This window comes from Spinacia oleracea, chromosome 1 (genome assembly GCF_020520425.1).
Source record: "Spinacia oleracea cultivar Varoflay chromosome 1, BTI_SOV_V1, whole genome shotgun sequence".
NCBI classification, from domain to species: domain Eukaryota; kingdom Viridiplantae; phylum Streptophyta; class Magnoliopsida; order Caryophyllales; family Amaranthaceae; genus Spinacia; species Spinacia oleracea.
In genome coordinates, this window is record NC_079487.1 from 127,889,879 (window position 1) to 127,917,076 (window position 27,198).

General features: G+C 35.7%; 3 protein-coding genes across 4 annotated transcripts; 2 read left to right on the plus strand and 1 right to left on the minus strand.

Moving 5' to 3' along the window:
- Window positions 1-506: 506 nt before the first annotated feature.
- Window positions 507-14,906, minus strand: LOC110803025 (sodium-dependent phosphate transport protein 1, chloroplastic). 2 transcript variants are annotated; one of them, XM_022008482.2, is made up of 10 exons: window positions 14,304-14,906; window positions 4,843-4,950; window positions 4,467-4,622; window positions 4,169-4,384; window positions 3,823-4,032; window positions 2,332-2,469; window positions 2,094-2,195; window positions 1,567-1,632; window positions 1,319-1,403; window positions 507-1,061 (listed from the first exon to the last, which is right to left on the minus strand). In XM_022008482.2, the coding sequence occupies exons 1-10, from the start codon at window positions 14,691-14,693 to the stop codon at window positions 964-966; spliced, it is 1,569 nt and encodes a 522-aa protein (XP_021864174.1). In that variant the 5' UTR covers window positions 14,694-14,906; the 3' UTR covers window positions 507-963. The 2 variants fall into 2 exon arrangements, with proteins under 2 accessions (XP_021864174.1, XP_021864175.1); XM_022008483.2 differs by having other exon boundaries at window positions 4,843-4,964; window positions 14,304-14,427.
- LOC130459898 (uncharacterized) lies at window positions 8,865-11,050 on the plus strand. Its single transcript, XM_056827524.1, has 2 exons — window positions 8,865-10,554; window positions 10,866-11,050. Exons 1-2 carry the CDS (start codon window positions 9,363-9,365, stop codon window positions 10,898-10,900), a joined length of 1,227 nt encoding a protein of 408 aa, XP_056683502.1. The 5' UTR covers window positions 8,865-9,362; the 3' UTR covers window positions 10,901-11,050.
- Window positions 14,907-22,531: 7,625 nt separating the features above from the next.
- LOC110803029 (uncharacterized) lies at window positions 22,532-24,654 on the plus strand. Its single transcript, XM_022008489.2, has one exon. The coding sequence runs from the start codon at window positions 22,843-22,845 to the stop codon at window positions 24,049-24,051; it is 1,209 nt and encodes a 402-aa protein (XP_021864181.2). The 5' UTR covers window positions 22,532-22,842; the 3' UTR covers window positions 24,052-24,654.
- Window positions 24,655-27,198: the final 2,544 nt, after the last annotated feature.

Sequence of the window (27,198 nt, forward strand, 5' to 3'; positions counted from 1 at the left end):
GAATTGGCAAGATCAAAAAGTGTAGCAAATTCACAAAGTTACATGATTTCCAGGCTACTTCCAAAAGAAAAAAACAATGATTTTCATTTTTCAGGCTTAGTTTAAGTCGATGGTATTGACTACTTTTGCCCCATAATATTATGGGCATAATTAGTCTAACCAGCAGATGGAATAAAGAACCTAACTTACAGCTTCAGAGACACACTGAAACTGAATGTTGTTGTTTTCTTGGCAGTTGTAGACTTGTAGACCAGTTTTACAAAAACAAGTCCAACTTCAGAAGTTATATCCCCGATGTACCATTATTTCCCAACCAATAGTTACTAAATTCATTCAATACACATTAGGATGTCCGATAATCCGTCTCCTTTTCCTTTAAATGGGAAGTTTTATGATTGGATTTCTTAACACACCTTTAACTAAAGTGAAGGTCAGATGACAGAAATAAGACCGCTATTATAATGGGCACATTTGTAAAACCATGTCATTTTCTTAATTATAAAAGGTTAGGATAATGTGATAGACTAATTTTGGACAGGGGCAGTACAAAACAGATTCTAATTCTTTTGTTATTTACAGCAATAATAACAATCATCTCCCTGTATAAATCCTGCCATTGGGTGTGATCTAAGATTTACTCTTAATTACAAGTAGCCGTATCAATAAGAATATCTGCAAATTGTATAAACATTTTCTGCAAGAGTAATTCGGCTAGTGACAGACCTTTCGAGGGAGCTGTAGCATAATGAATCGGATCTTTTCACGGTACAGATTCAAAGCCGTGTTTAGCTTCATCTTGATCAGTGATCACCCATCCCTTAGCTTTTGAGACGAAGATTAGGCCTACCAACAAGCTTTCTTTTTTCTTTATAATTTAATATTATGTTGAACTTTGTTTCTGAATACTTGGACTAGCCTTTCCTTGAGGTGGCCTTGCAGAAGTAAAATTGAGTTTACTAAGGGTTAATCCAAGATCTTTTCACCTGTTGAAAAAAGGTTCCAGACTACAGTTCCAACCAAATACAGCCCAACTGATACCTCGAACACGTTATCCCAAGAACCTGAGAAATGATAATTAAAAAAACATTAGAAAAACTGCTGCACAAGAAAGTTTACAGCATTTGTGATAATAGAATTTGATGTATCACTTGACCCACAAAGGGATTTTGGCTGATAGTACTGCAATTAATTGCCAAAGTTCACTACAATATGCTGTAATTTCATTGAATTTGATCACATTTTGCATCTCAAAAACCTTAACTGGTATGCCTTTCGAATATTATGACAAAACCTTAAACTAAAGTGTATGAGAACAAACCGTGTTGCAATATATAGCCAGTGGCTGCTGTTCCCAGGACGCCCGCCAGCACACCAGCAGTGTTTGAAAGGCCTAATAAGATCCCCTGAGGACAGTTCAAAAGTAAGGGATAAAGAGTGACCACATTTGAAAGATATAGAGAAGAGTTGCTCCATTACAGAAAAAGAGAGTTTTTGCCTGTTTCTTTTCAGTGTATTTTGAGGCTTATTAGAATAATTGGAAAAAAAAACAGAGTTACAGTTACTCACAGAGTACCGAGGGGCTATGTCTTGATGATTTGAATATAGGCCAGATTGTGAGAACGCGTCAGTTCCCTGGATATGATAGATAACGAAAGAAACCAATGCTCGTTAAGAGTTTAGGATGGTTACCAGAATCATGCATAAGTTATCAATGTAAACAATTTCAATGAACAACTAGAATATTTTTGAAGGGAAATTTGACCATTACATTTGAACAGATTAGCATTTGATATGTCATATCTCATATGCAGTATAAAATGATTAGATTGTGGGTGTATAGAAGTGAAAAAATCATAATAAAAGATTCTGAAGCTATAATCATATATGTGCCTGACAATTTTGCTCCTGAAAGAACTAGTATCATAAGACGGCGAGTACACTTTACCAGGATTTTGGCATGGTTTTCATAAAACTAAAACATAATGAATGTGTAATCTATGGTCATGTGTAGTATGCGAATCGTTGACTATTGCCAGCCGCAGCCACTAATCTAGCACTGCTTCCAATATCTCATGAAAAGCAAATAGACAAACCTGGCTGCAGGACATGCAAAGAACAGCCATTCCAGGTGAATCAACATGGCTCAACTGAGTTAAGAAAAAAGCAGGTCCGAGGAAACCAATTGTTTGCATAATCTGCGAAAGGAGTTGATATTTACAGTCAACAAAACAATGTAACTTCGTTATTGTCATTGAAAACCAGCAAACTGTTGTTACAGAACAACATTAGAGTTAGAATTACAATCAATCAGTGATTCAAGATTTGCGTTACCTTTCGAACTGTTGTCACAGAATAACCTTTACTCACAAGTGAGTCTGCAATCCAACCACCGAGATTTGCAGATACTGCCATTGTAAGCCAAGGCACAACACAAAGCAAACCAGAATCTGAAAGATTAAATTTCAACACCTGCAGAGAAATAGAATACAAAAGAGAGAGACAAGTCATTATTCTAGTATATTTCTTATGATTTGACGCTAAAATAAAATTATTTAGAAGAACAATGAAATCATGAAGAATGTACATCGTAGGAGACAGAACAGTCTAACTGGAATAAGAATTGAACTGATGGTAACAGAAAACTGGTAAATGCACGTCAGAGATCAACACAACATGGTCAACATCCAAACACCACATCCACGGCATCAAACTGGGGGGGGGGGGGGGGGGAAGGTGGTGGTTAAAACAATAAAGGAACTCTTTAAAAGCAGATAACTCTTGAAATTGGTAGCTTGGATTACTAAGACTGTAGAGACCGTTTATTGAAGCACCTTGGGAAGGGTCATTGGCAAAAATAAAATAGTGACATATGACTCCATAACAAATATGAAAATAACCGTTTGATACCTTGATGGTAAAGCAAAGCCAGAAAAATAGATTGAGATCGATATATAAGTATTAACGTTCATTCAGTTACTCGCCACTAGCTGGTAGTAGTTTAAGAGCACGTACATTGAGGCTCTTGGAGGGGCTCTCCAAGTAGCTCTCCAACAAGAGTTATCTCTTGGTAAACATTGGGACTCTTGAGTAACTCTTTTTGGAGAGCTGCTTTACAATTAATTAATTTTTAGATGACAATCATTGTGAGACACCATAGAAAAAATGGGAAAAACAGTAGGGGACGGAGGGAGTACTTTACAATCAATTAATTTTTTAATTATCATCAATTATATTAACATTATTTGGTAGATGTAAAATGAGGTTGAATAAATGATATGAGACCACCAAATAGTGAAAAGAGATTGGAAAGCTCTTTTATAGAAGTTGTTTTTCTGAGGAGGTTCTTGAGAGTATCTTGTAGAGAGATAGTGATAGAGAGCTAGTTGGAGAGTTCTCACCAATGTACATGCTCTAAGTAAGATGTCCATGGAACTCATAAGAATATAACTAGTTAACTACTGCTCTCCTTGTTCAACAAGGAAATTTCATTGAACTGTTTCAGAAAAAACTAATCCCTCTGTCACACAATGATTGTCATCTAAGTTTTTAAATTTCCCATTTTGCTGTCCTCTTTATTCCATTAACATCATTTTCAACTAATCATCTTTACTCAACATGGTAGCACACTCCCTAACATTTGCAGAAAGTCAAATGACTAGGACCTGTAAGAGTTTAGGATATTCAGATATTATTTCTTGCTTTAGTTGATAAATATGTAGAAAGTTAGCTGAAGACAGGTCATTGCCAAATCAAGCTGGAATATAAGTGATATGTATAGTAAGCATATACGAAGTATGAAGTACTAGAAAACAGACGTCGCACCTGGTGATAATATGTTGGCATCCATGTAAGTAAAATAAATGTTCCCCAATTATGACAGAAGTGACACACAATCAGAGCCCAAACAGGTCGTTTTGACAAAATTAATTTCCATGGAATACTCTTAATCGGCTCTTTGGATAAGCTGCTGCTGAGAATCAGCTTTTTCTCTGCAGGACGCAGTGAAGGATCTTCAAGTGGCGAGTTACTTGCCTATTGTGTAAAATTCCCAGCACAAAGAGATAGTAGAAAAGGATACAAGTCAAGGATAATACTCATAATAAGCAAAATATAAAGTGGATGAAATCCATGAAAATAAAGGGGAGACGCAATGAATATAAGAAATTACCTTACTCAGCCACGCTGCAAACCAAACAGTTCCTAAAGAACCAAAGGAGAAAAAAACCGAAGGCCAACCAAAAGTATGTATTAGATATGGTGAAAACGCCAAGCCTGTTACAGATCCAAGGTACATTCCACTATACACCAGTGCCAACGATCTACTTCTCTCTGACACTGGAACCCATTTTGAGAGCATGTTGTTCATGGCAGGCATCGCAACACCCTGGAAAATTTACAGAGGAAACAGAACTTGTAAACATCTAAACTGTGTTTATGATATTCGACTATCTATAGAATGTACCAACCTCGCCAACGCCCATGAAAGCACGGACGACTAGTAAGAAAGGTAATCCAAGCTTTGCAGCAACAGGAGTAAGGATTGTAGCAATAGACCACCAAACTACAGCAAACCCAAGCACAGCCTTGCCACCAAGAGTGTCTGCCCATATACCCCCTGCTACCTGAACATTCCATTGCATTAAATAAAAACAGTTCAAAATGTTTTGAATTTGAACCAAACAAAGAAAAAGTTTACCATGACTAGCAATTTGTTATGTTAATCTCAAAATGAGCCTAAGCTAAGAGTAGCTTCTCTCCAACAGCCTAAAACATAGAATGGACAGAAGACACAGCAGAAACAAGAAGCGAACACCCGAAATTCGGAGGATATGGAAATGTCACCTGTGTAAGAAGATAGCCCCAGAAAAAAGAAGACTGTATCAAACCAACAGTCGTTAAATTCCAGCCATACTCAGCTGACATCGGAAGTATTGCAATGCTCATATTTACCTGGCAATAAACATCTGTTTAAAGTTAATCACCCTAACATAGATTATTTCAGTTGAATGCAAATTATTCCGTACAAGCTTATGAAATACTTCGTATGATACTTTGCAATGCGCAAATGCTCACATTTAACTGCCAATAAGCATCTGTATAATGGTATCCACACTAACACTACTTTAGTTGAATGCACCTTACTCGCTTATGAAATATGATACTTTCATTATGTCATATAATAGATTCCTCCTTTAACAATAGAAATGGACATCTGCTAGGTGACCTACAATTCTACAAACAACCATCATACTATAAACTGAAGCAAACCACTGAGAATCCCAACCCCCCTCATTTCATATTTTGATATAAGCACATCAATCAACCCCAAAGAATGAAGGCGACATAAAAAATCATTAATATTTCAACACCACCACAAAATGACTCCTAACACTAGAACTCTAGAAGGGAGCCAGGTTTCACGATCACTGTTTTTGATAACTTGACAAATACGTTTTGAGATCCTCTCCAGTTACTAGCTTAGTTGTAAAAAGCGAGAAGCGCAAAACCTGGAGCTTAAGTGCAAAGCAAAAGCGCACGCTTTTCGTAGGCGAAGCGCACCCGGAAAGAAATAATAAAATGTTAAAAGTTCAGAATAGATGGAGAAAATATGGAAAGGAAAGATGAAAATAAAAAATCGAAGATAAAAGAAAAATTTAGAATGCGACTGGAGAAATCAGGCGAGAAGGCTAGAGAAATCCGGCTACGGGAGAAAATTGCACTAGGGTTTTCAAAACCCCAAATATTCGCTTTTTTGAAAAAAGAAATCACGTGATACTTTAAAAAAGAAGATTAGAGTCACGTGGCTTTATTTTTGAATTAAAAAAAAAGGTTTGTTGTGCCCAGACTACAGGAAGCGCAGAAGCACATAAGTGCTAGGAAGCGCGCGCTTCCTGTATGTCGCTACGCTTCGGCTGACAGAAGCGTTCTTCTGTGAGCTTTCAAGCTTAAGCGCGCTTTTTAAAACTAAGGTTACTAGACGGTTGGAATTACACGCGGGATTTTGGGAATGCAATTTTCAACTGCTAATCATTTTTAACTTTCTAATTCTAATAACAAAACGGTCTAGATATTACTACTTCTTCGTATACACCGATACACGGGATCCTTAATTAGAAAGCAATACAAAAGTTTTGAATGAAACCATATTTATAAAAAAAAAATGTAAGGATGGACACTACTAGTAAAAGGACACCACAATAATTGTGCTACCTCAATCCCTTAGTCCCTTACTCACTATATTTGAAGCTCAATAGCGCGATGAACTGTTGTTAGTTTGTTACAAAAAGAAGTGTTTGCGCGTAGGAAGTTTAGTACAATATTAAATGGATTAGTGCTCATCAAGACAAACTAGGACTAATTTGTGTTGAAGTTAGTGGTCAATTAACTTCCTTAAGTTTAGGGATAATTATCTTAGGTTGTTAAGAGCAAGTCAAGTTAATAGATAATCATGTATTTAATTGTTGTTTGTAGTGGATGCAATACGAGGGTCACTAATCCCACTTAGTTTGTTTTCTATTTTTCAGTTTATGTATGCCTATATGATAGGCTGTTATTATTTGTTTCAAGCAGTAGCTTATTTCCACAAATACTTATTTATGCTTTCTTATTTCCAACAAATTGGTATCAGAGCGATTGATCTTATGATACTTAAATTTCGTTTTTAGCATTCATCTTTTTCTCTCAATGGAATCAAATACTGTTTCTCTTTCTATACCCACATTCGAAGGAGATAATTATAATTCTTGAACTATTAAAATGAAATCATATATAGTTATGAGTTTGTGGAAAGCAATTGAGAGTGATGTTGACGCAACTCCTCTTCCACAAAACCCAACAACAACCCAAATTAGAAAACATGAAGAAGAAGCAGCAAGGAAAGCAAAGAAACTTTTATGCATTCATCAGCTGTGTCGGGCTTAATCTTTACAAGTATCATGACTTGTGAGTCACCAAAAGAAAGCATGGGACATGCTAAAGGAAGAGTTTGAGGGCAATGCTCAAACTGAGTTGATGCAAGTTTTGAAACTCAAACGAGAATTTTAGATGCAATGGATGAAGAAGAGTAAAACCATTAAAGGATATGTAAGTAAGCTTATGAAAAATGTTAATCAAATTATATTTCTTGGTGAAACATTTTCTAATGAGAGAGTGGTTGATAAGTTTTAGTGAGCGTTCCCGAAAAACATTAGTCAAAAATTTCCTCACTTGAAGATTCCAAAGACCTATCCAAAAATTATGCTAGGAGAGTTAGTTAATGCTCTTAGTGTTGTAGACCAAAGGAGATGAATGATGGAGGCAAAAAATGGACAAAAAATTGAGGGAGCCTTACTAGCTAAAGCATCATTCTCAAAGGAAAAAGGAAAAACTGTCAAATGCAACCAATGTCACAAGGATGATCATGAAAAAAAATTATTGTAAGCCAAAATGTTTTAAATGTCAAAAATTTGGGCATACGACAAGGAATTATAGGTTCCAAAATGAGGAAGGAGCAGCATCTATGGCAGTAGACGTGGAAGAAAAATTATTTTGAAGTGTGGGTGAGAAGTGCACCATGGAGAGAAGTACTTCAAAGTCCAAAGAGTAAATGTTGATGAAAAGTGCATCAACCATGGAAAATTGACGATGATGAGACGTGCTTCACAAAATTGAAGAGACGTGCTTCATGATCATCAAACTTTGAATTAAGGGGTGTGTGTTGAAGTAAGTGCTTCAAGTTAATGGTTAATTACCTTCCTTTTAGGGATAATTATCTTTGGTTGTTAAAAGTCAGTCAAGCTAATAGATAATCATAGGGGGGGGGGAACACTTCCTTAGTTTGTTTCCTATTTTCAGTTTATGTATGCCTATATAATAGGTTGCTATTACTTGTTTCAATTGCGGCAACTTTTGTGTAAGACCGCCTTACCGGAAAGACCACTTTTACTGCTTAACTAATTTGTTTCATTTCTTAACTAATTTGTTTCAGTGTGTAACTAATTAGTTTCATTATTTAACTAATTAGTTCTAGTGCTTAACTAATTACTTATAGTGCTTAACTAATTGATTCCATTACTTAACTTATATGACACCGAGGGGTCTTATGTGTAAGACCACCTTATATAAAAATTTGTATTTCAATTGAATGAGAAAGCAATAACTTATTTTCCAGCGTCCACTTCTTTTTGCTTTCTTATTTCCAAGTTTCCAACAATTTGCACCCGACTATCTAATTAATACGAGTTACATAATATGAACTATTAATGTGCCAACTAAATTCATCATTGGGAAATACAGTCGGTGTTAGGAATATAATACAACATCCAGATAGTGTTTGATTTGGTGTAAAACATTTTCCTTTTCAATCATTTTACTTTTTGTTTTGACAAAAGATGAAAAACAATAAAAAAAATATCCATTCGAAAGGAAAGGAAATCACTTTTCTACACTTTCTCCTTGCATCATCTTCTCTCATCCATCCGTATTTGTCTACTCTCATTTACGTTTGTTTTATGAAGTTTCCGGTAAGGAGCCAAACAAAAGAAATAACTTCGTTTGGAATTGTGTTTTTCCATTTTCACAAAGGTTTTTAACCAAACCAAGCGGACCTAGTCACACAAATGTCAATATTTACGGTTCTTTTTTTTGATGAAAATATTTACAGTTTTACACCTTGATAGTTGATATAAGTCTTGTAGTTTAAATTAACGCTCGAATTAATTCATAATTGTTGAGAGTAGTGTTGCAGATGGTCCAAGCCCAAGTGTTAGAGTGGCCCAGTTCAAGGCTCCAACTTGTTGACTTCTTTTCTTTACTATCCTTTTCTTTTATTCTTACATAAAGTTGCTAGCTATATAAGCTATGCACAGTTGTTCTATTAGTTAGTTTTTTTGATATACTCTGCTTGTATCAAACGCATACACAATTTTTCCTTATTGAATTAGTTTTAGTACCTGAGCTCAACATCTAAGGATGGAGCAGTGATGGTGGAAATCTGGTGTTCTTCTTTTTCCATTTTCACAAACTTTAACATGGTATCAGAGCGAGTGTTCTGCGCTTCCGCGATATTCGGTATTTGATCGGAGGTTCTAATTGCGATTCTTGAGTTCGTCAAGCTGTTCGAATTTTGGTTTGATTTCTTGATTTCCTCAATTGATTCTTGATTTCCTCAATTGATCTCTTGATTTCGTGATTTTGTGTTCGGTTTTTTTTTACTGATTTCGTTGACATATTTGGAGGATTTCGATTTCGGTGTTGTTGTTGAGGATATTTCTTTTGATTGCTTGAAGTTTTTTGGTGATTAGGTTGAATCCTATTTTTTTTTGGAGTATTTTCCCCAATATTAGGCATACTTTTTTTTTTCCAGCCCTAAAATTTTGGTCGTAATGGGGGACGAAGAAGTTGTTGATAATAGAGTTTTGGAACCAACACAAGACCCTAGTACAGTCTACTACATCCATCCTAGTGATAATAACAATCACAAGTTTATTTCTGAAATTTTTGATGGTGAGAATTACTCTTCTTGGAAGAGATCTATGATAATTGGATTGTCTACTAAGAATAAGATGAGCTTTGTTGATGGCACCTTGCCTATGCCTCTTACTACTGATGTTACTTACAAAGCATGGATTAGATGCAACAATCTCGTGATTGGATGGATTTTGGGAGTCTTAGGACCAATTACAAAGAAGAGTGTGTTCTTTTACAAGACTGCTAGGGAGATGTGGATGGATTTGGAAGAACGATATGGTCAAGTATCATCTACTGAATTGTATGGAATACAAGAGGAAATTAGTGCTGTGCATCAAGAAAATGAGGAGATAGCTGAATTTTTTGCAAGGATTAAGGTTCTTTGGGACCAACTTGACGACGTTAATCCAATTCCTGTTTGTACTTGTAGTGGTTGTGTGTGTAATGTGACTGGAAAGTTTGTTAAGATTCAGCAAGATTACAGACTTCTTCAGTTTTTGATGAAACTCAAAGATGAGTATAAGCAAGTTAGAAGCAATGTTTTGATGATGCAACCTCTGCCTACCTTGACTCTTGCATACAGAATGCTGCTACAAGAACAAAAACACAAGCAAATCAGTGAACAATCAACTGCTAATGAAACATTTGCCTTTGCTGCTGATAGAAGAAGATTATATGACAATAAACCTACTAAGAATTTCAATCAGATTGGTTTTCAGTCTCAGAATAACAAGGTTGGTTATCAAGGAGATAGAAATGGAGGAAAGCAAATGGTTGGTTATAAGAGAAATTTCAATAATCTGAACTGTGAGCATTGTAAGAAGTCTGGCCACACTATCGAGAGGTGCTACAAATTGCATGGTTATCCAGCTGACTTCACATTCAACAATCAGAGAAGATTTGCTAATTTTGTTCAAGGAGACAATTCTCGTGGGGATTTGGATAATGGTGGACATTATCAGGATGAAAATATTACTGCAACCTTTACAAGGGAACAATATACCAAGTTGATGAGTATTTTGGATGATTCAAAGGAAGTGGCAATGCCAAGTTCAACAGCTCAAATGAAGGCAGATGATAACAACACGAGTGGAGCATATTTTGCAGGTAAACTATGTCTTTTCTCTCTTTTTAAAACTGGTTGGATTGTTGATAGTGGTGCAACAGACCATATATGCCATGATTTGACTCTGTTTGACACTTACACTACACTAAATAGTGATGACAATACCATTACCGTCCCGGATGGTAGGAAAGTTCTGATTTCTCATATAGGCACTATCACACTAGAGAAAAATATCATCCTTAAAGATGTGTTGTATGTGCCTGACTTCCATTTTAATCTGATATCTGTTCATAAGTTGTGTAAGGACATACATTGTTGTGTGAAATTCACCACTGATTCCTGCATTATACAGGGTCCCACCTTACACCGGGAAATTGTTCTTGGTAAGCTGAAATCTGGACTTTATCATGCCGATGACAGACTTTATGACAATAAGTTTGAAGAGAATACTCCTCACATAGTGAATGCTGTAAGTGGTGAAACAGCTTCTTATGCTTGTACAGTTAATAATAATGCTAGACTTTGGCATTTAAGGCTAGGGCATTTACCTTTTAGTCGAATAGGCCATGTAATCCCTGATGTAAAAAGTAAAGGCTTGTGTGATAATATGTGTCAAATCTGTCCTCAAGCTAGGCAATGTAGGATGCCCTTTCCTCGTAGTCAAATAAGAACGACTAAACCTTTTGACATGCTGCATGTAGATGTTTGGGGACCTCTAAGGTTCAAAACTCATAATGGTTGTTCAATGTTTCTGAGTATAGTTGATGATTTCAGTAGATATACTTGGATTCACATGTTGCATTTCAAAACTGATTCTGTTCAGATTTTAGAAGATTTTGTTACATTTGCTGAGAAACAACATGATTGTGTTGTTAAATGCATAAGAACCGATAATGCAAAGGAACTTTGTGAAGGAAAGATTGTGGATTTTTATAGGAAAAAGGGAATAAACCATCAAACTAGTTGTAGTGGGACTCCTCAACAGAATGGTGTAGTTGAAAGAAAACACAAACACCTCTTAGAAACAGCTCGGGCTCTATATTTTCAGTCTAAACTTCCACAAAAATACTGGGGAGAGTGTGTGTTGTGTGCAACTCATTTAATTAATAGAATGCCTCTATCAGTGCTGAACAATGCCACACCCTATCAGAGACTTTACAATACTCTCCCAGATTTGAGTCACCTTAGGACATTTGGATGCCTTTGTCATGTGTCCACTTCTACAGTTGGTAGATCTAAGTTTGACCCTAGGGCAAATCCTTGTGTTTTTATCGGCTATTGCCCTACTCAAAAGGGATACAAAGTTCTTCACCTTAATGATAAGCATATTACCACCAGTAGAAATGTTCATTTTCATGAGCAATATTTCCCCTTCCATATTATTCATTCTGAGCCGAAACAGCCTTTTCAATTTTTTTTGCCTAATACAAATGACACACACATTTTCAATAATCCATTTGATGATTTCATAGATGGATATCCCTCTCCTACTCCAAACACTTCCTCTCTTCATCCATCCATATCTTCTTCAAATACTTCCTCCGTTCACCAAAACACAAATTCTGAACCTGACACTACTTCCCCTTCACACATTTCTTCTTCATCAGATATTTCTTCTTCCTTTTCTCCTTCTACTACTTCTCAAATTCACACTCTGGCTCCAACCGAAGTTGCTGATATTTTTTCTTCAACTGAGCCCGAACCAGGACCTAGGTTCTCTACTAGACCGAAGAAACCTCCAGCTTGGTTGGGTGATTATGTTTGCAAGACAGTAAAGAGAGCTGCTAATGGGTCTCATTGGTGTAACCTGGTCTGTTATAGCACTATTCCTCAGTCTTACAAAGCCCTGATTGCTCATTCTTCCACAATTTCGGAACCCAATTGTTACAGTGACGCTTCTAAGGATCCAGAGTGGGTCAATGCAATGCAAAAAGAGCTTGATGCCTTGATGAAAAACAATACTTGGGAAGTTGTTGATCTTCCTCCCGGGAAGAAAGCAATAGGATGTAAGTGGGTATTTAAGGTAAAACTAAAAGCTGATGGTACTATAGAAAGGTTCAAAGCTAGGTTAGTTGCTAAGGGTTATACTCAAAAGTATGGAATAGACTACGCAGAGACTTTCTCTCCTGTAGTGAAGATGGCAACTGTTAGGAGTGTTATCGCCTTAGCAGCCAGCAAAGGATGGGACATGTTCCAATTAGATGTTAATAATGCGTTCCTACATGGGGATCTTAATGAAGAAATATACATGAAGTTACCAGAAGGGTTACCGGCCTTGGGAGGGAAAGTATGCAAACTCAAGAAATCTTTGTACGGTCTTAAGCAAGCATCACGACAATGGTTTGCTAGGTTATATTCAGAATTATCTGCTCAAGGTTTTGATCAGTGCAAAAGTGATGCTTCTCTGTTTATAAAAAGGGTGAATGATGATATTACTATTGCTGCCGTTTATGTGGATGACATTATTTTGACCGGCAGTAATATTGACACAATCAACAGTCTCAAAACTCATCTAGACAAGACCTTTACCATAAAAGACTTAGGCAAACTCAGTTTTTTTTTGGGTATTGAAGTCAGTTATTTGGATAGAGGAGTAGTCTTAACCCAAAAGAAATTTACCCGGGAGTTATTGGATGAATGTGGTATGCCTTTGGAAAAAGGTGCTGTGACCCCTCTCCCTCAAAATCTGAAACTTCAAACTGATAAGGGGTCGTTGCTACCTGATCCAACTCTTTACAGAAGTCTAGTAGGGAAGTTGAACTTTCTTACTCATACTAGACCTGATTTGGCTTTTACTGTCCAGTGTCTAAGTCAATTTATGCAAAGTCCCAGGACTTCTCATTTGGAAGCTTTACACCATACTTTAAGATATGTTGCACAGACAGCGGGGCAAGGAATTTTGTTGCAGGCATCAGACAAGTTGACTTTACAGGCTTTTAGTGATTCAGATTGGGCCTCTTGCCCTGATTCAAGAAGGAGTATAACCGGATATGTTCTGCAACTTGGAAGCTCCCCTATTAGTTGGAAGTCTAAGAAGCAACCCACTGTTTCAAAGTCTTCATCTGAATCTGAATACAGGGCCATGGCAAGTGCTGCAGCTGAAGTAACTTGGATGGTAAGGTTACTTAATGAACTTGGCCTTACTAATTTACAGCCTGTTACTTTACATTGTGATAACCAGTCTGCAATTCACATAGCCAAGAATCCTGTTTTTCATGAACGCACTAAACATATTGACATTGATTGTCACTTTACAAGGGAAAAGGTCCTGGAAGGTCTGATTCAACTTACTTATTTGCCTACTAAGTCTCAGTTAGCTGATGTTTTCACGAAGATTCTCCCTTCTGCTCAATTCAATGAGTTGTTGTCCAAGCTCGGTCTGTTCACACCACAGCCAAGCTTGAGGGGGGATGTTGAGAGTAGTGTTGCAGATGGTCCAAGCCCAAGTGTTAGAGTGGCCCAGTTCAAGGCTCCAACTTGTTGACTTCTTTTCTTTACTATCCTTTTCTTTTATTCTTTCATAAAGTTGCTAGCTATATAAGCTATGCACAGTTGTTCTATTAGTTAGTTTTTTTGATATACTCTGCTTGTATCAAACGCATAAACAATTTTTCCTTATTGAATTAGTTTTAGTACCTGAGCTCAACATCTAAGGATGGAGCAGTGATGGTGGAAATCTGGTGTTCTTCTTTTTCCATTTTCACAAACTTTAACAATAATCAAAATTAAATAGGAAAAAATAGAGAAAATAATAGTCCGTACTGAAATAAGGGGAAAGATTAGAGCTTACTCGATCCATGTTACACAAGAGAAAGGCGGAGAAGCACAAAATCACAATAACCCATCGTCTGGGAAAGTGCTCCCACCATTTCTCCTCCAAAACGGCGTCGTTTAACGCGTCACGTAACTTCACTGACTCAGTGACAGCCGAGTCACTAGACACCTCGAACGGCTTAGGCTTTACGTCTGCCCACACCTTCCCGAAATTCCTCCTTTTCCCCGAAATGTTTCGCAGTTCTGCAGTCACACAATTCCGGAATTTCGATGGCGGTCGGTGAATTTCCGGCCAGAGAAACCGAAAAGAAAAGCGCCGACGACATTTAAATTCTGGAAGCTTCGGAGACGTTAAGGAAGCGGAGAGAGAAAGTGAATTTGTGATGAGAAACGTTTCGGCGTTCATCGGAACGCCGGAAACTGGGCGAGTTTATTTGAGTGTTTCGGAATTGTGTCCAGTGAAGTGAATGTGGTGGGAATTTTTTTTAATTTAATTTTAATTGATTTATTATTTTTGGGTTTTTGATATTTTCGTGGTAAGTGGCTACTTTTGCGACACGTGGCGGTGAAAATAGATTGGATGAAGGAAATCCCAGGCTAGTCGTTATTTACACGAGTTCTGTTTTTTGACGGCATTTTGCAACACCAAGCGCGGGTACAGGGTACTGACGTGTACGCAATTTTTAATTTTTTGTTATTTTACGGGGCCTCAAAAAAATGAGACATTGAGGGGAATAGTTATTAATTTTTCAACTTCTTCGAAAATCTGATTAGTTTTGTAACGCACTTTGTGTTTGAGAGTCAAATCATTACAAAGTTGAATAAATAAAGAATATGATGTGGAACCACCAAATAGTAAAAAAAAATGATTGAAGAGCTCTTTTGAAACCGACATAAATGTTGTGTGTTTTTTGAAATGGGTTCTTAGAGAGTATCTTGAAAAGAGACTGGTGGTAAAGACTAAAGAGAGATAGTGAAAAGCTAATTTGAGAGTTCTCACCAATATACCGCTCCAAAAGGGAATTGATCTACTGTGCTAATACTGTCATTCTTTACCAATAGGCCGGTCCAAATTTTGAACTTACAAAATGCCGTAGGCCTGTTGGCCCAAGTGAAAATGAAGAAACGAAATGTTAGACTTGGGCCTTAAGGGTTTGCAAAGTTAAAAGGACAATTAGCTAGGTGATTTGTTCAGGGATTTCTTTGTTTTAGCTCCATTTATTATTTTATTATTATGTTTTTGTTTTTGTTTTGGCAACTCATAAAAACACAGTCCCACACTCCCACTTGATAATTTGTTGTCATGCTGATTTTGTTGATTGACAATTATTGTGCGAGAAGTTGCTTGCCAAATTCCCTAAATCATGTCTAAAATGGTACATAATATAAGGAGTATCACAAGATTAATATCATGCCCGTTAAGGGCGTAAGGTTATGAACAATCCTTCAAGGATGTCGCTTATAATTTTTTTTTTTTTTTTTTCATTTAACCTGTAGAGAAGAACTCGAGAACATTTCACAAAAACTTACAAGATTAGTCTACAACTCGATCATAACTAATAATCGAGTTGGTGATTGAGGAAATGAGGACCATAGTAAACATGTTGTTAGCGTATTTCAGTGTAGTATAAACGTACATGACAGGCCTAAGTAAGTACGGAGTATTACGTAATGCTTACTTCCGTATGAAATACATGGCGATTTTTAACTTAACGTACAAAATTTACTAAATGGAAGTGTCAGTCATTATCAAAGATAAGATAGATCTTGTCTAAAAAAGTCACATTTTCCCCTGAGAAATGAGCATTATTGAGGGTGTTAGACAAGCATGTGCAAAACCCCAATAAGTAGGGTAGAAATGTAGACAATATATGTCCCCGCAAACAATTCTATGAGATGATGAATCTGTGGCTCTCAATATCTGATGACTGATTTCAGACCCTAAACTTACTTCACTGAAATCCAATTGTGGGATATAAATATACCACTGTTTGGAATTTCTTAGGCTTTTCCAATTTCCATCATTATTTTCTTTTGCTTGATTGCCCGCTATCAACGAAACAATTAACAACCTAGCTTCACCATACACTTTAATTTCATACAGAGTATCATTTAATTACCTTTAAGAAAGGAATCAAATCCTTGGAATCAACCTATCTCTTCCAAACTACAATTAGTGATCTTAGGGTGTCATGATGCGTTCAATTCTCTTGATTTCAATTATCTGCACTTATTATAACTTAGCGGTAACACTTATTTTGTCACACGAAGTATATACTATCTGAACTTAAATTATACAAGATTTATTTAACTGAACTAATATGGACTTATCAGCATGACGTATGGTTTGACCATCGCCAATTTAAGTCAATCCGACTCAAACCCATGGTTGACCGGACCAAATATGCGGGCATGTGACGCATGTCCCAGGCTCCCAGAGTCCTAGTGCCCTTACTTCCCTGGGGTGAGATTGGTCAAATTGTTGGCAACGTCTTACATGTACTAGCTATTTAACAATTCCCTTGGGAAAAAAAAAATGTAGTATTAGCTATTTAACAATTCCCTTGGAAAAAAAAATTATTGAACAAAAGCCTTTTATGGGTACATGAGTTCCATTATTTAGCCTCCTCCGCTAATTGATCTCACAAAATGTTATTATTATGAGTCGGTAGTATTCAATTTACGTGATTTGTCTCTTATCTGAACACTAGTTTCCTAAAAAAATTGGAAATGAAGTGAAGTGAACAAAACAAAGCAAAATAAAAAGTTAGCTTCTTGATCTCATAATGGACAAGTGTCATACCCCGTGTTAATAAAAAAAAATAGCATGAATGAACTATAAGGGTAATATGTACTTCGTACGTAGTACTATGTATTATTGTATACCTAAATCATAGGTTTACGAAGGTGATTTGCAAGGCGTTCAAATTCCTAAGAGGGTTTTACAAGAGTATTATACAATTGACACTAAAGTGCTAGTGTGCTACCAGTCAAATAATCTTCACATCTTCACAAACCTCTCAATTAAGCATCAAACTTGGCTAGATTTTTATATTAAAAAGATAATACCAAGTATTATCCCTCATGCAACTTTATAATTAGTGCTTTAACCCTTTTACACAAATAAAACAATATTATTTGTATAATTGAGAGCTATTATCAGAAAAATATTGATTTTTATGATTTTATTTTTCAATAATTTTAATTTTTATTTTTATTTGTGGTGCAAAATGTAGTTTAAAGCACGGGGGAGACACATAGGGCTACCCAAATATATTTGGAGCAGCAGAAAATTATGGACCTGGCCCAATCATAAAGACAAATAGACAATGACTTTTATAACTTATAAGTCTGGAACAAAGACATCATGTGGCCCACTTATCTTCCTGTAAATAAACAAAATATTAAATTTTGATTAATTAAATTTTAAGCATGAAAATTAGTTGGATTGTTGCTAAGTAAAGATTATGGACCGACCTCTTTACATATAATGGAACAAAATAAGAATCTGAAGGAAAGAAAGATAGCGAATAAAGTGCATTTTATTATTTTAGGATGCAAAGTTGCAAATGCCTATACTCCGTACTCAATGACTTTGCATTTGGCTTCGGCATGTAATAATTGAATTATTTAGCTCTTGTTCACTCTAATTCCACTCGGTTTTTTTATAAAAAAAACAATTCAGAGAAGATGAATTTTGGATCAGTTTAATTCAGATAAGGTGAGATAAGTTAAAAATAAAAAAAAATTAAATGCAAAGTACATTTTAATCTAAAATAAATTTTAATAAGTCAAAATAATGTGAATTAAACATTGCGGAGTAACACTTGTGTTTTGTTTATAACATAGATTAAGTGATTCGTAGTATAACTAAGTACGATGATGTCTTGACCTATGCGGGCATGTGTATAATAAGTCTCATGTTCGAATCTTTCTGACCCTGTTTATAATTTATATTGCCCTCGTGGCTCATTCGCAACAAAAAAAACAAAGTATTGGTTTGACGTAATTTACGGTGTTTGTTAATTTTTTTGAGTAATTAAAGATGCGCTTGTGCAATCTTGTAATTAAAGGGGTTGAGAGTATGTTACATTTGCGAGCACAAAAGAAGTTCATATGATAATACTTTTGTTGATAGTAGGAATGATTCCTCTAATTTATGATGGGTTAGTTTCTCTCATCTTTCTCTAATGTCGAACACGAACAATTGACCTTTCGGTTAGTACTGTGTGGTTTTAACAGCGGAGAAACTCTATATCAAAAGTGGCTTTTGTCCAAAATAAACTCAAGTGACTTTTATTGGTACTCATTAATTTGGTATTGATATTGTTTGGTGTGGTACTCGGTATTAGTCTATCAATAAACTACTAAATAGTATCAATACAAGTCACCCAATACAATATTTTTTTAATATCAACAAATAAAAATGTACTATTATCTACATTTTTTTTTTTTTTTTTTTGCAAGGTAAGATGAATAGCCCTATCGGGTCGGAACCCCGCACGGGTCAACCCGCCCGGGTTAGCAGGCTAGACACTTTGAGAGTGGGGGGAGTGGTAAGGGGAACCCTCCCTCAAAGTGCCCCTAGTGGGGATTGAACCCCCAACCTTTTGGTCGGAAGGTGGAATCCTTTCCACTAGGCGGGCCAAGATACACTTGGTTTATCTACATTAAATAGTACTCCCTCCGTTCCAAAATGTTTGTTACGTATTCCTTTTAGGGTGTTTCACAATGTTTGTTACATGGGAGAATCTTTCCTTTTATAAACTTATTATACTATTATTTTTTGTGCCATCTTTTAATTTTAATTGGTCTAATTTTTTCAACTCATTAAATATCTTTGTAATTTCCCAAGTATGTTAAGTTAATAATCTTTGTGCTTTTCCATTATTGGTTCATTTTGATAAATAAAACAATCTTATTGGTTATTGTAATGATTAGTGGATTGAGGTTTTAAGTGAGTTTATTTTTTTAATAAAAAAACAAAAGAATCTTTATTATACGTTAATAAACGTGCAAAAGTCCAAACGTAATAAACATTTTGGAACGGAGGGAGTACTAATTTTTTACGAGTATGTTTTTCATTAAAGTAGCCGCAAGTGATTCTTAGGTGTATACTCCGTATTAATTTATGAATGGAATTTAGGATAATCATGTGAATAATCCTTAAACAACGGGTAACAATCTGTCTTCATCATGTGTACACCAATTCATAAACTAATTTTTATCACTCCTTCCAACGGTAAAATTAAGATTAAGTTCCAATTTCCAAAGAGATTAATTAAGGGTTCACTTCATCTCGGTATAGAATCATTGAACATTTTATTTAACTTGATATTTTTTTTTGTTGTCAGGTTTACTCACAGATTTTAATCACAAAGTTTGTCATCATGTATTATCAAAAAATGTCATAAGATTAATTAATGAAATACTATATTGCATACATAATTACTACACCCCTTCTTGTTCTAGCATGCAATGCTAGTGGAAAACATCAAATGATGCACCGGAAAGATAAAGTATTTCCAATCAGTTTGAATTTTAAGGTAGGTGCGAAGTATATTTACATAATCAGCCGTAATGTATGTAATTTAGCGAGAATTTTCATTGTACAACCGGTTTTACATTTCCAATCATGCTACACAAGTACGTGAATAAAGAAATAGCTATAATTGTACCATGCGGAGTAATTAATAGGTAATTAGTTAATTACGCAACCGGATGTATATTAAAATTATCAATATTAAACATTCCTAAAATGAGAAATTAATATTTGCGTACATAGAATGAATTACGTAGTACTTCCGATGTCAAAAAAAAAGAAGAAAAAAGAATGAAGTACTTTGTATTTAGTTTATTGATGGAGGGCGTATGTATAATTTTTTTTGGGTGCGAATGAGCCACAAGGACAATATAAATTATATGGGGACGGGGGATTCGAACCTAAGACATATTGTACACAGGCCCTCAGTCTTAACCACTAGGCTAAGACATCATTGGTAGGGCGTATGTATAATTGTGTGTACACAAGTAATTTTTGTAATATCAATATAAAAGAATACACATTTAATTCGATGAAGTAAAAAGGACTAGAACCCCTACATATATGTTTCCAGATCCATTAGCAGACACAGACAATTGTACACTTAACTTTAATAAAATAATAATAATAATAATTCATGGAGGGGAGCATCGGATTCGGCTTAGGTTTTGGAAGATAATTGGCGTTACGTACACATAATACATACATTCTCCCTTTGGATTAATTTAGACATAATCCAAGATTGATACTCTAAACAACTCTAACTTCCAAGTTTAATTTTAACTATACCAAGTACGAAGGAGTATAATTTAATCTTACGGACTACTTGATATGTACTGATTAGACCTGTCAAAAATCGACCCGACCCGAAAACCGACCCGAACCCGACCCGAAAATACTGGGTCCTGAACAAGATTTTGTGACCCGTAACCCGATTTTATCCGAACCGGAGCAACCCGAAAAGTAATGGGTCAAAACCCGACCGAACCCGTTTTGGACCCGACCGATTGAAAATCGTTGTATTTATAGTAATAAATGCGATTATGAGAAAATTTAAGCATAATAAACACGCTGTTTTTACTATTATTGTGTGTAATATGATTTTAATTTGAATTATACGTCATTTTATGGTTGAATTTGACTAAATATAAACTTGTGTAGGAAAATTTGTTAATTTGTGCCCATTTTTTGTATATTTATCACCTAAATTAATGAAAATATAATGCGCGTTTTAAAATCTCTCAACCCGTTGGGTCAACCCGAACCCGAAAGCTCTGGGTCTTGAACAAGCATTTGTAAACCCGAACCCGAAAGTGACCGACCCGATCTAACCCGAACCCGAAAATAATTTTTTACAACCCGACCCGACCGACCCGTTTGACAGGTCTAATACTGATCGATGTAATTAATTAAGCTCATGAATTCCAGTTAACCTTGTTCATTAAGGGAGGTGTCATTTTTAGGACAAAACATTGCACGTGTGTACCCATATATGTATGCCCTTAATTTTCCCATGAAATTCCAAAAAAACAACTTGAATTTATTATCTTTTTTTCTTTAAATAAACTAAAATTCGTGGATATTATAAATTCATTCACCAAAATTTCTACTATACAGTGATAATTTCAGACATGAAATTTGATATTGTTGTTGCCATGTCAATGGAAACTGAAAAGGATAGGAGTAGTTGTGCACACAGTTGAAATTAACATGAAAGATTAACCCTTAATTAATATTGTAATCAAATGTACTCCACTTGTATGCGGAGTACTCCCTCCGTATTTATTTAAGAGATACACTTGGTCGGGCACGGGTATTAAGAAAAAGAATTAAATGAAATAAAGTAATAAAACAAGTGGGGTTGAGTAGATATTTTAATAAGTAAAACAACTGGGGACCATGTCATTTTAGGGGATGTGGGGTGGGGATGGGGTATAGATAGATTATTTAATTTGATGGTGGGGTTTATAAGTTACAAAAAATGACAAGTGTATCTCTTAAATAAATACGGCCGGAAAAGACAAGTGTATCCCTTAAATAAATACAGAGGGATTATGTCTTAGGCTATACGAAGTAGAGGATTTCTAAACCTATAATGACTTGAGTACCAACATATAATATGTCAGTACCAAAAACGCAAAATTGTTAAGAAGTACTAATACAAGTCATTTTGTGTTATTGGTACTAATATATTATTTATTGATACTCAATTACGGAGTATATTCATATGGACACAAGCCACTTGAGGCCAAAACTTCCTCATACGAAATGTAATTGTCGATTTATTTGATGGGAGGAAATCACACTAAACATAAATTTACAATTGTTAGAATTTAATTCAACTTATTTGAATTTATTGAAACATATAAGAGCATATTTTGGTTGTAAATTGAGCTTCTCAACCTTATTCTTTCATAACTAATTATTTTATTGAACTTTTTTAATTTTATTTTCCCTCGAAATGAGTACGTACATAAGAAACCATAAGCATCCTAGAAATCAAGTTGCTTTAATTAATTTAAAAAAAAGAAAGGAATCTAGTTGCTATATAGGATTCCTTCATAAACCTACATTCTTCTTCATTAATTTTTTTATACGAAGTATATAATTCTATTTATAGAAATGAATAGTTCCTCTTTCACCACTTGCAAATATCACATGATATCTGCCACTCCCCCCTTATACCTCTCCCCCCACATTCTCAACCCTATTCCATCATCACACTACACCACAAAAGATTAGATTCAATCCCCAAAAGCAAATTAGTACAACTAATTTAATCTTAGTTAATTAAATAATGAATTAATCCCCCGTTTAATTAATTAATCTCCAAATAAAATCACCCAACTACAGCATCATTAGATGATCCCTACTACAAGAACTTTCTTACCACCTAACCCCCTTTTATTCTTCCTCTTCCCTCCCTTTTTTCTTTCTCTCTCATATCATTTACCCATTAATGGACTGAACCATACAAGCCATTAGCATACTTCCAAACCACCCACGTACAACAATGGCGGCCAAAATCAGCTTCATCAACAAACTCTTTTTCTCTCTCCTCCTTCTTCTCCTTCATGTTGGTTGCTTCTTTTTCTCCTCCAACAACAACAACAACAACAACAAAAACAATAATAATATTAAGGATTTTAATTATTTACCAAACAAAAAAAGAAAATCCTCCAATAATAATAATAACATTTCCTCCCCTAAAAAGGCTTTTACCTCTTCTTGGTGTTTCCTTAAGCGAGTTTTCACCTCCTCTAAACGTACTACCAACCAAACACGCCCTTCAACTCCCACCAATACTACAACTACGACGTCGTTTTCTTCTCCGAGGTCATCTCAACACTCTATTAATGTTCCGATGATTCAAGACTCAGTGGAAGAGGTCGGTTCTCGCCCGCGTAAGCGTCGATCCGGGTCAAGGTCCGAGTTCGAATCTTCATTATGCGAAAACCCTTTCTTTCCCCTACGGAATGATATATTCCCTTGTCCTACTTGTGGTGAGGTCTTCCAGAAGCAGAACATTCTAGAACAGCATCAGTCTGTAAAGCATGCTGTTTCGGAGCTCCGAGATGGTGATTCCGGTAAGAATATCGTTTGGATCATATTTAATACTGGATGGACTGACAAAAACAAGCTTCCCAAAATTTACCGTATTTTGAAGATTCATAACTCCCAGAAGATCCTCGCGAAATTCGAGGATTTCCGCGAGGCGGTGAAGTCTAAGGCGGCGCGTGATGTTTCACGCGCTAATGGTGGCGCAGGGACGCCAACGCGGCGAGACGAGAGGTGCATTGTTGACGGTAATGAGTTGCTGAGGTTTCACTGCACAACGTTTCTTTGTAACCTGGGGCAACATGGTAATTCCGCTTTATGTAACCAGGTGTATTGTAGTGCATGTGGGATTATTCGGTCCGGGTTCTCGCCCAAATTAGATGGGATTTCCACTTTTGCCACTAGTTTGCGGGCTCACGAGGCGATCCCTGATGACGTGGAGGCCGAGTTTGCATTCATGAACGTGAAGCGAGCCATGCTTGTTTGTCGGGTCGTGGCAGGTCGGGTTGGATGCGATCCAATGGTAGCTAATAAAGAGGACCCGGGTTTCGACTCGTTAGTGGGACGGAACGCGGCGGGCTTGGGTAAGATGGATGATGACGAGCTTCTTGTTTTCAACCCGCGAGCCGTGCTCCCCTGCTTCGTGATCGTCTATTCGGTCTAACCCGGATAGCTGATTGGGTCAGGTCGGGTTTGAGTCTAAGGGTTCGAGTTAGTATTTTGGTATCATGTGGAGGACACGTGAGACCGAATGATGTTGGTCGTTAATGATAAATTAAAGCATGCATCCGTTTTTGATTATGTATGTAGTTGGAACTTGGGTGACAATCATAATTAAACAAACTTGTAAATATTTTTCTAGCACTACTTATCTAGTCCGTTGTCATCATGTGTGCTACTTAGGATTTGCAAACTTTTATTTTCCTTTCTTTTTCACCCAGAAAACTTGCAGTTTTGATAAGGAGATAGATTATGTACTAGGTAGGTGTGAAAAGCCTTCAAGTGTTGTTTGATATAGTTTGAAAGATTAAAATTTGGCCATACTGGAAGTATGATCACTAGAGGCAGCCTCATTAATGTAATACAAAGTATTTGTGATATTATATACGGAGTACTACGTATAGAGTAGCAAATTAGTGACAAATGTTTGTGTAATAAATTAAATTTTAGGTATCACAAAATATGAGCATGTGTTCTTTTCTCTATTGTGTTATGCGAAAAGTGTCATTTAATTACGTAGTAATTAATTGGCATCTATTTGGCTCTAGAGTTGTTCATCGATCCAAACCCGGATCGGATCGGATCGACCCGGCCAGATCGGACAGAATACCGAAATTTTGATAATTTAAGATCCAAAGATCGGACCCGGATCGGAAAGAAAAATCGGTCCAAAACCCGGACAGGGCCGATTTGGACCGGTTGTAGACCGACCTATTTCTATTTACATTTTATTCTTTCTAAAAATTATGTTAAAAAAGAAAACATATATAAAAAAAATCAATTGTTTAAGGCCTTTTTTGAAAGCTAAAATACAATATATCACATTGTAGTAATATTTACAACAATTAAAGGGGAGAATTAAATTTTTAAATAGTTTATTAAGGATTTTGGACGGGATCGAAAACCGAAAATTGATATTGATATTCCCGAAGACCGGACCGATTGTCTTCAATCCGTTCTGGGTCGGTCCGGTCCAGTCCATTTTTTCGGTCCGAACCAATATTTCCACACCCCTATATGGCTCTACAAGGGAGCACACAAGTCTTATACGAAGTACAAACTCTAATCATTTTGTCACCTTGGGTGAGAAATATATCAATGTACGTTGATGATTCAGTATTGGTAATAGTGAAATTCTTTACTTGAAGCTAGGAGTGAATTGAAGAATCTCCGGACGAAATCCAACATAAAAAAGAAAGTAAAATTGATTAAAGGTGTACTAAATCGTTTCTTTTTCATCATATTTTTAGGATAAATCGAACATTAGCATTCTAAGAGTCACTTTATGTCCAACGTAAGAAGGCTTCAATCATACTAATACTCACTTGAGTCACTTGACTTCATAAGTTGAGTGTTCGAGCATAATACATGTACCACTTGCGCCGTATAGTGCACATATATACCCATTACGTACCAATGTTTTAAATTAACAAATACTCCGTGTTAAAACCTAGAGTCAGTCATATTATACAAAGTAGTTAGGCTTCGATCATGTGAATACCTTAACCATAATTTTCAATTCTCATATCATTTTAACCAATGATATAGTTGCATATACGTAATACTCCGTAGATGGTTAATTCTCAATACTTAACCATAAATATGCCTTGATTAATTTTAAACTAATGTCTAAAACAGCTCAACTATTTATGTAAGCCCTCCTACTTATTCGTGGAGCTTAGGACCATCATAATTGATTTAATTGTCGTTGGTCATCACTACTCAATAGCGGGAAAAAGTAGCCAAAATCTACGCTAATAGTCACAATACTTACCCCCTTGGGGCCATTATTTTATTTTATTTCATCTCCTTTATCAACTTTGAATGTGAAAAAAGGAGGAATACTTCACTTTATTTATAACTAGTGTGTGGCCCGGGCGTTGCCACTGTTTCTTACTTTTATTCGAGTTTATTTATTTTGTAAATATGTGCACATATAGATGGAGTCGTCGTCGACATCAAATGATATCAAATTAATTACGGTGGTGACACAAGATTAGTGGCCGATCAACAAACTTCCCAAATATGAAATCCCACATTCGAAAATCAAAATAAAGTTAGATACTTTTCTTCATAATTGGTTGATTTATTACACCATTTTTTTGTTATTTTTGTTTTTGAGGCTTAAGCTGGAAAAGTAATAACTGTACATTTATAAATTAAGTATTTATTCCATTTTTTTCCTTCTTTATTATTTAACGTCAAAAGAATATATAAGTTTATATAGAAAGTTATAACATAAGTTGTGGTTGGCTAAGATGGTAGGAAGTGTAACTTTTAACAAAGAGGTCTGGTGTTCGATCATGCCTTTTAATATATTAGTATAGATAGTAGGAGTTCGGAATTGATACACGGATAATATATTTGTTTTATTTGACTTATTTTATCTGAATTTATTTTATTATATGTGAAAAAAAAAATTATTTTATTTGTAATACACTTATTTAATTTATCTCAACTCATGTAAACTTACTTTATCTTCTTTAGACTTATCTAAACTTATTTTGCATAAAATAAAATAATGAAGCAAATCTAAGGTTTGGATTAAATACAAGCTTGTCAAAACAGAAAATCCCACCGCAAATTGGGTTAATCGGCCTACAAGGCCAAAGGCCCACTAGGCCCACAAGCATTAACAGAAGAGACACGCCATTAATTTACTAAAAAAGTAGTTTGAACTCTAGTCAGCTCCACAAACCACAACCAGTACTTTAATCGGTTACAAACTTTTATATAAGGCGGTCTTACACAAAAGACCACCTTGGTGTCATATAAGTTAAAGAATGAAATCAATTAGTTAAGCACTAGAACTAATTAGTTAAATACTAAAATCAAATAGTTAAACAATGAAATTAATTAGTTCAACGCTAAAACTAATTAGTTAAGAAATGGAACCAATTAGTTAAGCAATCAAAGTGGTCTTTCCGGTAAGGCGGTCTTACACAAAAGTTACCGTTAATCGATCCGTGAGCCTGAGCCAGGTCCATATTATCACCAGTGACTTTGGAATGCAATTGTGCAAATGTGAAAATGCATGTTGACTACTTCTATATCAGGATCCAGGTATGTAAACTAACCAGTCAAGGTTTTT